The 16,961-nt window shown below is 34.1% G+C and overlaps 2 protein-coding genes across 2 annotated transcripts; both read left to right on the forward strand.

The window, feature by feature from the left end:
• Window positions 1-7,403: 7,403 nt before the first annotated feature.
• Window positions 7,404-9,151, forward strand: LOC128206296 (neuropeptide FF receptor 2-like). Its single transcript, XM_052908663.1, has one exon. It carries the CDS (start codon window positions 7,670-7,672, stop codon window positions 8,798-8,800), a length of 1,131 nt encoding a protein of 376 aa, XP_052764623.1. The 5' UTR covers window positions 7,404-7,669; the 3' UTR covers window positions 8,801-9,151.
• A 5,815-nt stretch (window positions 9,152-14,966) lies between these two features.
• On the forward strand, window positions 14,967-16,919 carry LOC128205053 (bombesin receptor subtype-3-like). The gene has a single exon (XM_052906458.1). The coding sequence runs from the start codon at window positions 15,120-15,122 to the stop codon at window positions 16,296-16,298; it is 1,179 nt and encodes a 392-aa protein (XP_052762418.1). The 5' UTR covers window positions 14,967-15,119; the 3' UTR covers window positions 16,299-16,919.
• The last annotated feature ends 42 nt before the right edge of the window (window positions 16,920-16,961 follow it).

The raw sequence follows: 16,961 nt of genomic DNA on the forward strand, positions 1-16,961 counted from the left end.
AATCTAGACATTGGAAGACTTGAAGAAACAGAGCCGGGTGCGAAACCCAAGCTCTTTGCGAAGAGAACTCTTGGTTCTTTAACGTGCTTGGTGTAAAACACCGATACACTGGATATACCTTTCCTGGGTTGAAACAGTACTGAGTACACCACTTTTCCAAGCACTACCCTTTAAATGCCGAGCGCCAAGCAAGGGAGCTACTTGTACCAGTGTTTAACGTATTTCTGTATGACGCGGCCTGGGATCGAACCCACAACCTCCTGCTCCATAGGCGGACGCCTTAATCACTAGGCCATGGAGAGGGTCGACTGACTCCATCGCAAAATGCATCGCCTTATTTAGTGGTTGCTGGTGCTGGCGTTGCTGGCAACCAATCATAATTGGGTATTTTCACCAGCAACGCAGGCTGAGTAATGCAGATCATATTTTGTATGAAACATAAATAATATAATATTCACTTAAAAAGTTAATATGAGGTCTCGAATTAGAGAAATGAACATATACTCTTTAACAATACAATGCAGCATTAACTAATCTTTGAAGTAAAACAGTGATGCTTATAAGATAAGTGAGCCCAGCATTACACCTGGCTCCAATTTCTCGAAACTTCTTAAGTCCCTTATAACAGGATTAAGCTAATCTCACTATTTTTGTTGTTCTATAAAATGTGTTCTATTTACTTCTTAAAGACTTTTCAGAAATTATGTAGGAAAAATCTGTATGATTATCAGAAAAAAAACATTTTTCATTTATCAAAATCCATTTTCAGTATGTATTTTGGCTAATTGAAATAAGCGACTTAAGCCTGTTAAGCTTAAGAAGTTTCGAGAAATTGGGGCCAGCATTCCGCAAGAACAATAGTGAAATAGTGCTCCCCAGCATAAGAGATCTGGGGTGATACCTTAAATAACAAAGAACATATTAATATGAATTTAACACAATACAATAATTCATACATAAATACAATATATCATCACATTTAAATATTAGAAATGACTAGATTCACTTATATACATAATTTACTACGCCGTAACCTACAATATGCAAATGGCGGACAAGTTTGACAAGTAAACAGCGTTCGACTTAATGTTGGCACTCAAAACTACGAGTTAATCTGGTAGAGTTATGGAGAAAGCATTTGCTAGACATTTTATACAATTATTAAGGATTATAACAATAGGATGCAGCAGTGAAAACTCAAACTTATATACAGTTATATTGATTTACGAGTTACACAAATTTCGGACATGCATTTCGGACAAATGATAAATCATACTATAACACTATGTATAAGGCTAAAATGGTTTGCTCAGTATAACATCCTTTTCAAAAACATGTAGGGTAGGTATGCTTTTTATTATCTTATTTTTATCAGGCTTTATGTAAGAACGTTATTGTCATCATTGGAGAATGTTGTTAAAGTAATCTCTGTATAAAGCTTTAAAAATATTGAACTACACATTAAAAAACACACACTTGATAACATTTTGTTCTCAGGTTATTGGTAAACTATAAAAACGGTAGGGCCGGCGCCTATTTCGTAGGTAGGGTCGAGTGGCCTGATCAAAATACATTGTATATTTCTAGGCCTATGTGTATAGTGTATTGCGGCTTATTTTTCACTTCCTTTTATTGATTTTAGTGTCAATTGCACGATATATATTGACTTTTCATCATGATACCAATTGTACGCGGATTTGCATTGGGTATTTTCTGAGTATTTTGACGTCGCCTTGCGAGTAATTAGCAAGGTTTAAATATCAGTGTATACTGTAAGGCCGGTCTTAATCACGAAATAACGTGTACACTATTCCCTATAGCGTTTTGACGCCGTAACAAGGGCTAAGTTAATTGAAATATCTGTTTTGTATTTTTGTATTGCTTTCAGGGATGAATCACTTGTCAACGTATATTTCTTATTTCAGGAATGACGGCGTATGTCCTTGCGTTAGCTGTGCACGTGTGTAAAAAGACGTTATCGTGTATGGCAGTGTGTCGCTGAAACATTTCCCGTCCGAACCAGAGTGAATTGTTTTACTTCCTCTGGATTGAGGGCAATCGTTCAACTGTGAAAAGTTGATAACTGTCCACTGTCCTCTCTGTAAAGAGTTAGAATATAACTTACATTTTCTACCAATGAAATTGCAGAGTAGTAGACTTGATCATTAAGAATAATATAAACTTCCGTATGTGTTTAAAGGTCCGCCTACTTCTACACATCCGATACACACTCCCTGTGTCAGGTTTTGCGTTTACAATGTATCAGCCAATGAGGTACTACTATTCCAAGACAGTAAGATGACATGGAGTAACATTTTAATGATTACAAAATGCTCGTTCACTTCGCTCACTTCGCCCATTTTTAATTATTGAAATGTTACTTCATGTCATCTAAATATTAAATAGTGCGGGGTTTTGGTGAATGTAATAAATATTTAAATGTTTGTTGTACATGTATTTAATGCATTGACCGTATGTAAATCTTGTTATTCCTGATATGCGTGTATTGCACTGAAAACATTATATAGTTTACCTATTAATCTGTGTGACTTAGTTGGTCAAAAGGTCGGATAACTTTGACCATGCCCTTTTCAAGAGCCAAACAGTAATATAGGTTTCAATTTGCAATGGATGTTCGGGGCTGACCCTATGGAACTCTTCGAAAATGTTGAAAAATTAATTGCGAAAGAAAGTCAGTTTATTACCGCAATGTATAGTTAGATGAAATAAAGTATAGTCTTAATTATTAATAATAAAAGGAATAAGCGTAGGGACCGAGCCCTTATTAATCATTAAAATTTTATTCAGGTCATCTGACTAAGAGTACAACCTCATTGGCTCACACATTGTCAACGCAAAATCTGACAGGGCGTTTGTATCCGATCAATGGCAGTAGGCGAACCTTTTTAACACCCACGAAAGTACAAATGCTTAATTATAAAGCCTAGTACTTTATGATTGCCTATCTGTAATTCCATTGGCTGCACATGTAGCTTGTATTTTATTCATGCTAAGTTGTAATCTTATAAATCCTAAGTAATAGTTAGATGACATGTAGTAAATTCTTAATTTTTAAAAATGTTCGGAATGCGCGTAGTGATCGAGCCCGTCTTTACCATTAAGATATTGCTTCAGGTCATCTAACTGACTCAGAATACAACCTTATTGGCTGACACATTGTCAAGCAAAATCTGACGCAGGGATTGGGTATCGGAAGAGTAGCAGTGGGAGGACCTTTAAACACCCGCGATAGTTAAAAGTCTTTATGAATAACCGTAGTACTTAATGATTGCTTATCTGCAATTCATTAGCTGAATATGTAGGTTTTATTATTATATATGGTTAGTTATATATATCCTAATCCTGTTTACTATAGTAGTTAATTCTGGCATCACGAATAACGCCCAATATTGCAATTTTCACAAATTTTGAGCTTCAAATATATATTAAAAGAGGGATTTCGCCAACATCTGAAAGCAATTTTCACATGTTATGAGCTGCAAGTATAAGTTCAAGGAGTGCGGCTGTGGCTTATATGTGTAGCTACTCATACAAGTACACATAAACTTTGTTTTCGCTGCCTGTCTATAAACAGCTGTCATGTCTCTTACTTTTAATGTTCACGGTATTTTACCCAATTGATCAAGGCAATGAACTTGTACTGTATAGACTGGGATTACGAGGGACCCAAAGTGGTTGAGATAAATCTCTAGTAACAATGAAGTTTGCAGGAAAGCATCTTCTTTGCTGCAATAAACAGTAAGACATTTAATACATATAGGCCATGTACATGCTACTATTGTGATCGGTGTTTGTCTAGTTATGGGCCCTTAGAATGAATGTCCCTGTCGAAGCTAGGTCAAAATTGATAACGGGAAGTTTGAGGTTAAAATGTCGGTCATTAGGTCAAATGGTGATAAAGCTTGTTAATACGAGTAGATCCACATTTTGACTTCGGAGATATATTGCGACTGGCTAGTGACCCCTTTCGACTTGTGTGCATGTAGATCGAGATTACAGGAGATGTCATACCAACATAGATAGATAGATATATTATAGATTTTTTCAGTACGGATTCCAAATACATGGACATTTAAAAGAACACATGTATAGTAAATAAAACCTAATATATACATGATATTTTAAATAGCCATGACAGGCACAACGAACAAAGGATTACACAAAAAGAGGAAACTCTTTATTTCCACTGTGGTCCTTTTTTGGCGACATGGCATAGGGAGGGATTGCATAATTTAAATAATTCATCAAATCGCATGACTTACTAAGTCGTACCATATTTGGAGAAGTCGCCCCATTTATAGGTTAAAACGTAAAGCATTAGGCCTAAAAAAAAATATGTCCGTTTCGGGTAACCCGACCCTACCTATAAAAATGCGCCGACCCTAACTATTTTTTCCGTTTCTGAGCAAAACAAATATTCGTTAGCGAATAGAAAGTTACGAAGGGCGGATAATCAGAATTATTGTTTATATGATAAAACAAAGTCAGGCAATGACAGCAATGTAGGAACGACTGCCATGTGTAAGAAAACACTCTGAACTTACGACAGATTTTGAAAAAAAAATGATAAAAAAACCCTACCTACCATACTTAGAAATTTTGGGAAGGTTACCATAAACAAATAAAAAAAAATGGCCTTACCGAAAAATAAGGAAAATATAGTTGTACTTCAGTGTAAGAGAGTATGGTGTAATGTATTAAAGTTCAATAAGGGCTAAATATATGATAAATTTATTTCCGGTTAAGTGCAAAATTACAGTATACGATTACATTACAAATACGCAATAAACCGGGTGTGCCGGCTGTCCGTTTCTGTTAAACGAACAAACAAACAATAAATCATTCTTGCAATATCATTTTAAGCATTTCTATTATTGACTTGGGCGTCCCCAGGAACGGTTATAATTTAAAGTATATCAAAGCACAGTATTCTCAGGTATAGATACAATCCGAAACGTTTTGGAGGCAATAAATAATACATGTTGAAATTCAAAACGATTTTGTTTAGTAGTACTTTAGCAGTAAATATATCAATCGCTAAATTTCATAAATTTTCTTTAATAGTTTTCCTGCTTTTAAAGTTAAAAAGTAAACTTTCGAAATGAGAATTTTACTCCTTGGCCCAAGTGAAATAAATTGCTTAAAACATTGTGTAAGCTCTGATATTTAGGAGTGTGTATTAAATTGATAGAAAATAAACAAAATGTGTTGTTTTACATTATTTATTCCAATTAAATTCCGAAGTTTTGAATTTGACTTATTTTGGCAGAAAAGTTGATAAAAATGTAAAATTAAAAGGGCCATAATTCTGTCAAAAATTGATGGATTTAAAAAAATGTGCATATTTGAGTTTGTAATGACGTAACCTTTAAAATGATATATCACTTTACTATACTGCATGATTTTTTCGTTGTTATTGCAAGGCTTGGGACATGACTACATAAAATCTCGAATCCGGGTCCAGACTCAGACTCAGAAAAACACTTTTATTATATTTATATTTTGTTTATTCCTTTAACACAAATAAAGGTAGGTAAATAACCAATTTAAAATAGTATTACAATTCATCAAGTTTCATCATCTATACTTAACTACAAGGAAAGTAACAATGTTATCAAGATTTGCTGTTTTGCCAATTGTGTCTGAACTCAGAGTTGAGACTGTTCGTAATTATGGCCTCTGACTATATGACAAAAAATGCGTGCAAAATGTACTTGCCTTACGCCTCCGCCAATGGGATCGCCGGACAGATTCACATTTAGAAGAGCTCTGACAACCAAAATACCATTTAGCCGACTACAACCATCAAATTTACATTTAATGACGAGAAATACGCGAATTTCCACACAAGTCATTAATTTAGATTATTAGGAGCTCGCGCATGCGCACTTACATATATAGTAGCATTCGTGTGGCACTTCTGGAAACGTTTTATGTATTACAAAAAAACAAGACACAAATTCGGCCAAATTCTACCTACATTACAACATGAAAAAAAATGTTGGGGGGGGGGGGGGGTCAATATTTAGCTTAGATCGAATTGATCTTTTTTTTATACATTTTGTACGCGTGCGAATACTTTTTTTAGCATGTACATTTTCAAATTAAATAGAGTTAGGCATTTCGTATAGGGTTAAACGTTATATAAAGAAACTCATTTAAGTGAAGTGTTTGTGTTTACTTAATTAAGTTATAAAACGTAAAACACAAAACGTTTATCAGTAATGTGATTAAATAGGTTTATAGGTGTATTTGGGTTTCGCTGCCTTCTTAATATAATTACCATTGAGTAAGTTAAAACCGATTTTCCCTTTAAAACCGATTTTTCCCTTAAGGGTCTAAAAACTCATTAAACGGGAAAAGCATACACAATTTATACCAAATTATATAAATAGCGAGCTTAATTTTAGCTTAATCCTGTTTTGAGAGACTTAAGATATAGGACAGTAAGTTTTTCCAAGTACAATTACCATTAGCGAACTCCTAATGCTGTACTAGTTTACTTTTTATTTCAATATTGGAGAAGAAAAGTAATAAAATACAACCAAAATGCACCATTTCGGACTAGAAATTGTTAAAAATTTCTTGGGGGAGACCCCCCCCCCCTGCCAACACTTTGAATTAAATAAATTTCGTTTCAGAGGGAGGGACGCAAGTCAAAAGGGTACGCCCCTAAGTAACGCCCCCTCTAACGACGAATCCTGGATCTGCCCCTGATTACCGAATTCTGCTAGTATAGTTTTTGTAATAATGATTCTTCTAGTGAATACATGCTGGTGTTCGTTTCTTAATAGTAAAATTGAGTTTGAAAAGTACATGTGATACAAGGAAAATAACGTGAAATGTAACGTCTTAAAGGGACTGTGTCACAGATTGGCACCAAAAAAAGTTTCTTTCTGTAACGAATCTCAGGACAATTATCTAATAGAATGTGTTACGCTTTGATATAATAAAAGTACCAACATGTAAAAAAGAATTGTGTCGGAGACCGGGTTCGAACCCTCGTCGCCAAAATTGAAGTCCAACGTCTTAAATACTGAGCCTTAAGGCTTACTCTAATCGGGTGACATAATTAAGCTATACACCTACCTCGGTAATATCACGTGATAACACCGACTAGCCAATCACGCATAACGAATGAATTCTACATGGTAGACATACCCAGTAATATTTTTAATGGAAAAAAAACTGTTGTACTTCAGTTAGTAAGTTTCAATGCATTGTACACATCGATGCCAAGTTTATGTCATTTTTCGACAATTTTTTTTTCTCTATTTTATCATCTGTGAGACAGCCCCTTTAACAAATTTTAAAACAAGTTAACTTTCAAAAGCTCCAGACTCTTTACAAACTATAATAAAGCGTAGGAAGTTATGTTCAGACTGTCTTTTATGAACAATCTTTGGATAATTTCCTTAATTACTGTGTTGCTAAAATTGTAATCAACAGCAACTGTGAGAGTTTAGAATAGTTACAGAGGTAACAGTCAAGTTTTGATTGTATTTGAGAATAAAGACAAGTACATGTGGACACGTTTATTGTAGCAGCAGAACGCAATTAAACCTTTCAAAGTGCTACTTTCCTTGACGGATATATGCTGCATAATTTTATATTTGAGTTCTAAAAGAATACAGGACCAAAAGTAAACATGAATAACACTTTGAATACGAGCAATGGAAATATTCTATTGGAACGCATAAACGCGCGGATAGCTCACAATATGACGCCAGTGATTGTTTATCTTGTCATCCTAATGTGTGTAGGATTGTTTGGAAATGCATTAGTGATCCTCTTCTATGGACGCAATGCGAGACAATCCAATCACTCTCTTTTCATTTGCACCGTCGCTATCTATGATATGATCGCTTGTGTACTTTCAGTACCATCTGACATAGCTGATCTTCTTCTGTTCTTCACTTATGATAGCAATACTGCATGTAAAATATTTCGATTTGTGAACCATTTCGCAGCTATCGGTAGCATTGGAGTTTTGTTGGAAATCGCCATTGACAGATTTAGAAGAATTTGCAGACCTCTCAAAACGCAATTAAATCACAAACAAGCAATGTTAGCATGTGCAGGGTCCATTTTGTTTTCGCTTGTCTTATCATGGCCGTCACTGGTCTTTTACTCAGCATTTCCGATATCAATTAAAAGTGAAGATGGTCAAGTAGTAAATGGACATATTTGCACTACAACTAAAGAAGGGAGCTACCGTACATACTTATGGATTTTTAACATCTTATATATGGGGTTATTTATTATAATTACAGCCATTTTATGTGTAATGTATTCCATAGTAGGAAGAGTGCTTGTAAAGCACAATCGTATAACAAAGCAACACAAAAGGCCGGAAATCTCAGAATTTTCTACTTCCGGAGGAATGGAAACTTCCTTTACTGATGATACATGCACAACAGAACGAAACACAAATGATATGAAAATGGCTACGATACAGGCTACAAAACGGAAACCAGTTAAAAACAAACCAAACCACCTGAACCCCACAACATTGAAGTTCACGATCATAATGTTAGTGGTAACGGTTGTGTTTGTGCTCAGCTTTCTACCATTACTGGTTTTAATACTATGGCGTACTGCTAACGGCGCTTATGAGTATGATTTACTATCGGACAGTGAACTTGTGGCATACCAATTTGGGATAAGAACGTATTTCCTGAACTCTGCTATCAACCCATTTACGTATGGGTTCTTCAATTCCAGCTTTAGAGAGTTTGTGAAGAAAAAAGTTTGTCTTTGTTACAGACGGAAGGTTTAAGCCTACATCCAATGCAACGACATCGGCAACAGTATTATATCTTATATGTGAACTGATTTTCATAAGAGAAGAAACAACCATGGACATAATTTCCGCATGTTTCTTAATCCTGATTCCAACATTCCGAATAAGATTCAAAATGCACAACGTAATTTGTTTACATAATTATGATTAGTTTGAAAGTGATGTTTAGTTCTAAATAATGTTTAAGACTTATAGTCCATTGATATATGTGTTTGCAAAAGACAGGCTTTTATAATTAATTGTACATGTTTGCCTCTAAGACTTAATTAATTTGATGTTTTTAACTTTATGCTATGTTGTGTTACGTTAATAAAATCATAATTTGGGTATCGTGATTTGTTATGATGCTACCGACTTCATCCTGTCCGTATTTTTTATTATTTGTAATTGATTTGTTGTATACATAACATGCGGAACGGGCAGACATTATCTTCCTGTTATGTTATGGGCTATTGCGACTATGATGTGATCACGCAACACTCCGTTTTATATAGTGTCCCTATATTATATATAATATAGGTCAGGTATTACTTACCGGAAAACTGTTTTAATTTTTTTTAACACTTATTGTGTTTTATCAATTTGGTAAAATGCTAAGTCATCAAAAAAATAATATTGAAACCAAATGGAAAACTTTGAAAAGCAGGAAGTTGGTTTAACATGAAAACGTTCACACAGACATTAGCTTATCACTACTTTACATCCGCAAATCAATTATAGATCAATTTAAATACTTATATCTTGGTTTTTGAACAGGCATATTTTCGACAAAAATACGAAACAATCAATTAAAATACTCCAAAGATAAATCGATGTTGAATACATTAAAGGACTACGTACCTTGCCTTTTAAAATGCATATTTTCGAAACAAATACTAAACTTCAAATGCAATTATCCTATTTGTTTCCTTTCCTTTTAAAATCAACAATTATGTAGAGGTTTATAATGATTAACATATTCACAAGTTATTAAGACTTTTTATCCAATAACTTTTTTCTTAAAAAACACATCAAGTAACAATCACAAACGTTACTTTATTTCGGTTATTGGTGTATGGGACATAAACGATACTTTGATTGGACTATGTTGTTACTGTTGACTGATAATAATCTATTTACTGGAGTTCAACTCGGAAACTACAGGCCGGTTTAATATCATCATGTATAACAATTTCAATTCCTATCTCTTAAAAAGCAAATAAATGATCCTCTTCCGATATAAAGAGTTATCCCGAAAATGTGTAGGAGCAACTGATGACGTTCATGATTTTACTAGGATAGTTCCGATCATTTGATCACCGAGCTTTAAAGCAGGTAGACCATCGTAATGCAATACCAGGGTGTTGTTTGATGAAGCTTTTACTATGTGCAATAATCTGAAATAAAATTTGAAGTGAACATTGTAATTTTGGTAAATGTTCAATCTGAGAGAACAATTTGACATAATCATTGTTTTATAATGTTTTTTGTTGTTGTTTTTCAAATGAATTTCGATGCCTGAAAATACTCCTGCACGTGGAACATTTCCTGTGCCAGATATGAGATAAGACAACAATCTAAATATACTATTATAATTATCTATAACGATCTAATTTCAATCCCTTGGACTTTTTAACACTCCTTTGGTAAGAACAAGTTTGGATCGCTATTGACGGACTAAAAGCTGCTATTGTTTGAGAAAGTATTCTTTCTTTCAGTCTAAACATGAACTCCTGTATACATGAATGGAAACAAGCTAAATTGCCACTACCGGGTGAAAGAATTACGTTACATGCAACCTTCAAAATTATAATTGAAATTGTACACCCATTCATTATCTCAATTCATTGGGTATTGGAAACCGTGATTATTATTTTTTGTACAGTTTATATTCAGCCAAATAATAATAATTTGTGTGCGATCAGTAATAGCTAATACTGCTCGCTTATTCTCTTCTATACTTATTAATATTATTGATAGTTCATTATTTGCATTATGAATGATTAGGGTTTTTGTTTTCTCATGAAGCGTGTACCTATAAGGAAATTTGCAATTCATACGAGAACAATCATACATGTACTGCAGTTTAGCGGTCCCCCAAGGAGTACAATCATATCTTTATGTGATTATGATCGCTGCAGCTCCCACATCCCCAATCAATACTTCGTGGACTAAAACTTCTTACGGGCATAACAAGATTTGTATCACAGGCTTCCAAAAGTATAGGCAGAGATAGCCGGGGTCGCTTACATTTGAACTATATGAGCTCGAGAGCTGAAAAGAATCAAATGATTTGTGAACCTAAATTGCGCGAAAAGCCATAAAATATCTCATAGTGCCTTATTACAGAATAATTATTATTGAAAGATTAGTCTAAATAATCGGTTTATCCGAATTATATGGCAGATCGTGTTTAACGCATAAACACGTTAAGGAACAAACAGTAAAATAAACAACAAATCCATCTCAGCCAGTTTTGTTAAGGAACAAACAGTAAAATAAACAACAAAATCCATCTCAGCCAGTTTTGTTAAGGAACAAACAGTAAAATAAACAACAAAATCCATCTCAGCCAGTTTTGTTAAGGAACAAACAGTAAAATAAACAACAAAATCCATCTCAGCCAGTTTTGTTAAGGAACAAACAGTAAAATAAACAACAAAATCCATCTCAGCCAGTTTTGTTGTATTTGGATGTTTGTCCATTGGGCTTGTTCGTGAAGTTTTCATTCTATTATTGACACACTATTTGAATGTAGCTATGTATGATGTATCGTGTATTTTTCGTTCAGTGCTTATTGGGCTTAAATCAACTTGACTAATGACGCTGAAAAAAAGTAACATGAGCGCTGAACTTGTTCATGTAGTTTCCATTATATTATACAACGTTTTTGTAAGCTTCAGGCTAACTCGTGTTTTCTCTGACCGTTCCAATGCGTAGTATATTGTTGAAACATTCAGGATTTGTTTATATTAGATAAAAGTGTCAGCTGTTAAAATTTTAAATGCATCCTATGAGTTGTATGTTTTTCATGAACGCAGTCTCAAAACTTTCCGGACATCGCTCGTATCTGACGCAGAATTAATAAGGAATGCAATATGGTTATACTAAGTGAAAGGGGAAAAACTGTTCTGTTTTGTAATTATGATTTCGACTGAATTTAAACGCATATATTCCACATTATTTGCAGACTTGCATATACCATATGTCGTCTTCAAATAATGAACATACAGTTTTAACACAGAGCATGTTTAATTAGTAACATCTTGATGCAAAGCCACAAAAATAGTTTCTATCTAATTCTAATAAGAACATGTACTATTTATTCTTCTATGCATCAGAAGAGAAAAATAATTCGACAAATCTAAATGAAATAAAAAATCTTAAAACAATATTAAATTATTAAATCATTTGCTAAAATAAACAATGAATATGATTAATACTACTATTATTATAAAACAATATTGAATTGAGTAAAATAAATATTCCAAATTCGGAGTTGTGTCCCTTCTACCAGCGTATAAAGTATAAGAAATACAAAACATTCTATACCGGCATAAGGACATATTGCACATTAGTTTCCTCTATTTATTGTCAATAAGACTGAATGACACAACTTGAAGCTTGGTGGAAGTTAAAGCTGAAGATAACAACCGATCTCCATTGCTAACTTAAGCATTGAGTTACAAGTTGTTGTTTTTTCTTCCGGGTATTTAAATTAATAAAAATATGTGTGTTCACTTGAGTGAGACAAAATAGATACACATTAACAGAACTGGTGTCAAAAATATATAAAGTTTATTAATATTAGGATCGTGCTTTTTGCTATCCCGAGGATGACTGAGTGAAATCTGACATCAAGAATACTTAAACACATAAATTTACCTGCGTCTCCTGTTTTCGTTTGACATTTGACCTGGCCAAACAATAGTTATGGCCCTTGACCTTATCACCTATAGTAAAACAGTCTGAAAAAGCCTGTGTCATATGTTGTTCCAAAAGTTAAGCATATACACTCTCATATGAATGTTGATCAGCATGGACATTTGGACATCTGTGATTTGTTTGACGTTTTACCTTCATTTGAATTTATTGCAATATAAATGCATACTAATAATATCGGCGTAGTAAAACTATTTCGTTTGCAGTTGATGTCTGCATTTGGGTGTTGAGAACTTGAATTTACTTGATGAGTGTATATTATAAGTTTCACTTTATACCTTATTTACTGCTTTCAAGTTGATGCTGGTTTCGATGGTGTTCAAGTGGACTCGAGTTTCTCTTATTGAGAGATTGAGAGATTATCCTAGAGGGATTTTCCATAGTTTCTTTCAAACTTATCGTATGTGCATGCGGTCTTTTGTTGCAACTTGTAGGTTGCGTACTTTCGCTCAGTGTATTAGGTCCTACGCCTTAAGATTTTAAACATGATTTATACTGTAATGTTTGACTATTGCAGCCAATTGTATGATTCGAATTGAAACTTTGATAAGTTCCCAACTTATCTTAAGGCGGGTTTGCACATTTAAATGATTTGATTGGTTAATATTATGTGTTGGTTAAATTGCTACTGGGCTCTCTGTAGTGTTTTTATTGAATTGAGGGAATAATGGTCAGCATTGGTCGTTGTGTATCAGGGCTGGTATTCATTTACTATCTTAAGTCAAGTTTTAACTTAAGTGGATGTCGTAGTACTTTCATGGTGAGTTTTAAAGAAAAAAAAAAGTGTATGAATACAAAAGTATGTATATTTCATGAAACTAATAAATAGGAGGAATTACAGATATAATGATTATTAAACTATTATATCAGATGACCAATGAAATACTTAATTTTGGAAAATTACTGAAAGCTGCCCTCTCACAGATTCAACGTTTTGACAGCCTTTTTTATTGTTTGTCTTGGAACGAGCCTTTTTTTTGCGAAATCCATGGCAACGCTGACAAACATGGTTTATGCATTTATCTTAAAGCATTAGTAACGGTTTAATCCATAATACATTAATTTTCGAACGGAAGTATGGAAATCTGCGATCTGATCTTTTGTCAGCAATCTTTTATCATTGGTTTGCAGATATTTACGCAACAATTTGTAGAAATGGTATATCTGTGAGGGCGCAGCTTGATCTTAGGAACAAACTTCAGATGTTTTATGAATACCGGCCCTGTGATTTGTGGCATTTCACTCGATATTAACTTAAGACGGTCAACCTTATTTAAAAAAAATGTAAAGAAAACGACACCAATGAGATGGAAAACATTGAAAAGCCAAATCGGCCAAATTCTACCCCTTCAGCAATATACGATACGTGTTTTTCCCTTTCTAGCATAGATCGAATTGATTTTTATTTAGTTAAGGAATGAATTGCGGGGTTGGTGTCATTATCGGGGTATGAACGCCATTGGGCTAGTCAAAGTGTGTGGAGTCCAAATGAATTGCAATCCGAACATATCCGAAGACGTTGCGTTCATTGATTGATAAACGCAATTGCCGAAAGGCTGTTCATTTAAGGAATGGAAGTTGATATGTAAATATATAGATTTGATACATGTACATACATTTTGTGGAGCATATCCATTTTAAATAAAAACTAAACATAACGTTTAGTGAAAAACATTTTTGTAAATATTGTTATTGTTACCGAGCGGTTTCTTTCATCTTTACAATACTACAGAACAGACACAGGTGATATTAAATACGGAAGTATTCATGAACAATACGAAGATCACTATCGGTATATGCTTGAGCACTGATTTTATTATCAAATGAACTGAACAGTTCACGAACTTGTGTTTGAATGGGTTAGTATATGTGTTTGTGTTTAACTGACTTTAATTAGCCATGACCTTTGGCTTGGTAAAACCAATTTTATCCTAAAAGTGTTAAATTCATTCAAAGATCAAAATGACACAATTCATACCAAACAACAAATATAGTGCGATTAGCTTAATCCTGTTGTACAGGACTAAAGACTGTTTGAGAAGTTTGGGCTAATATGTTTTTCAAAACACAATTTAAAACAAATATAGTATGATTTTATTTACATAAACCATCTAATAAATACATGCTGATATTCGATTCCTTATAAGGTAATTTGAGTTGAGCAATACATGTGATACAAGGAAACTAAAGGGTAAACGCATCAGCTGAAGAACTGGAGAGGCTGACATTCAGACACTCAAAAAACTTTTTACAGATCATAAGAAGTTGTGGAGAAGTTTGTGGAATTGGAAATCACAGTGCAATTAAAATAAAAGCTTCCTCCTGTGGCTGGCATCTACGACAGAATTTAATATTTAAGTGCAAAAGGAAAACAATGTCAGCAATTAACATGAATAGCACTTTAAATACGAGCGATGAAAGGGCTATATTGGAACGCATAAACGCGAAGACAGCTGACCAGATGACGCCAGTGATTGCTTATCTTGTAATCCTTATGTGTGTAGGACTGTTTGGAAATGTTCTAGCGGTCATCTTCTATGGACGTAATGCAAAGAAGTCTACTCACTCTGTCTTCATTTGCACCGTGGCCATCTATGATATGATTGCTTGTGTTATTTCAATACCATCTGAAATAGCTGATCTTCGTCTGTTCTTCACTTATGATAACATTACCGCCTGTAGCATACTTCGATTTGTGAACCATTTTTCAGCAATCGGTAGCATTGGAGTTTTGTTGGAAATATCGATCGACAGATTTAGAAGAATTTGCAGACCAGTCCAAAAACAGTTGAATCACAAACAAGCAACATTAGCATGTGCAGGATCCATTATATTCTCGATTTTCTTATCATGGCCATCACTGGTTTTCTACACAGCAGTTCCTGTTGAGGTGAAAAGTGAAAATGGTCAAGTAGTAACTGGACATACCTGCACAACAACTAAGGAAGCGAGTTACCGTACCTACTTGTGGATTTTCAACTTCATATATATGGGGTTATTTATAATATTTACCATCATATTATGTGTAATGTATTCGATAGTGGGAAGAGTACTTATACAGCACAATCGCAAAATAAAGTTACACAAAAGACCGGAAATTTCAGTATGTTCTACTTCCGGAGGAATGGAAACTTCCTTTACTGATGATACATGCACAACGAAACAAAAAACGAATTATGTAAAAATGGCAACGGTACAGGCTACCAAACAGAAGTCAAATAAAAACAAAACAAACCACCTGAACCGTTCAACATTGAAGTTCACGATGATAATGTTGGTGGTAACGGCTGTGTTTGTGCTCAGCTATCTACCATTTCTTGTTTTAGTTCTTTGGCGTGCCGGTAACAGCACTTATGAATCTGACTTACTGTCGGACAGCGAACTTGTGGCGTTACAATTTGGGATGAGAACGTATTTCCTGAACTCTGCTATCAACCCCTTTACGTATGGGTTCTTCAATTCCAGTTTCAGGGAGTTTGTGAAGAAAAGTGTTTGTTTTTGCTACAAACGGAGTGCAGGAAGGTTTAAGCCAACATCCAGTGCAACACAATGACATCATTAACTGTGTACAATCATTTATGTAAAATTCAGCATTATATAAGAAAAACAACTATAATTATATGAATACTTTATTGGGATGTAAATTCTCCTCATGTTTCTTGATGCTGAGCACACATTTCCGAGTACGTCATAAACGCACAATGAATTTGATATTCTCAGTTTCTCTGATTGATTTGTTTGTGATGTTTTGTTTTTATGTTCTATGTCTTTGGCGTTTACCCAGTGCCATTAAATCGGGTTTATGTTTAAACGTTTTGCTACAGAGCTTGTTCCTGTAGTTTTTCGCATTAATATTGTACTATTATTTATATCTCAGACTAATATGCATTTACATATTTGTTTACAAAAATAGAGGATTCTGTATCTAGCTGTACATGATTTATTTTGAATAAGCCTTATGTTACTTTGTGTTATGTGAATACAATTATGTAAACTAACCGTACAAATATTAAAAAGAAAGTTTTGTCCCTACTACATGTTTATTATTGTGACTTATTTTAGTTGTACCAACTTCATCCATATCCGTCTATTTGTAGTTTGTATTTAATTTGCTGTATGAATGAATGCAAATAATGGGCAGCCATTATCTTCCCGATACTGTATGGGCTTTTGAGGCTCATATGATTCAGATACTTCAAAAAAGAATGAAAAGCGA

This window comes from Mya arenaria, chromosome 10, assembly GCF_026914265.1.
Source record: "Mya arenaria isolate MELC-2E11 chromosome 10, ASM2691426v1".
Classification (NCBI taxonomy): domain Eukaryota; kingdom Metazoa; phylum Mollusca; class Bivalvia; order Myida; family Myidae; genus Mya; species Mya arenaria.

Bases quoted from the DNA above. Each gene is read 5' to 3' on its own strand.
- LOC128205053 (XM_052906458.1), top strand. From the start codon at position 15,120: ATGTCAGCAATTAACATGAATAGCACTTTAAATACGAGCGATGAAAGG.
- LOC128206296 (XM_052908663.1), top strand. From the start codon at position 7,670: ATGAATAACACTTTGAATACGAGCAATGGAAATATTCTATTGGAACGC.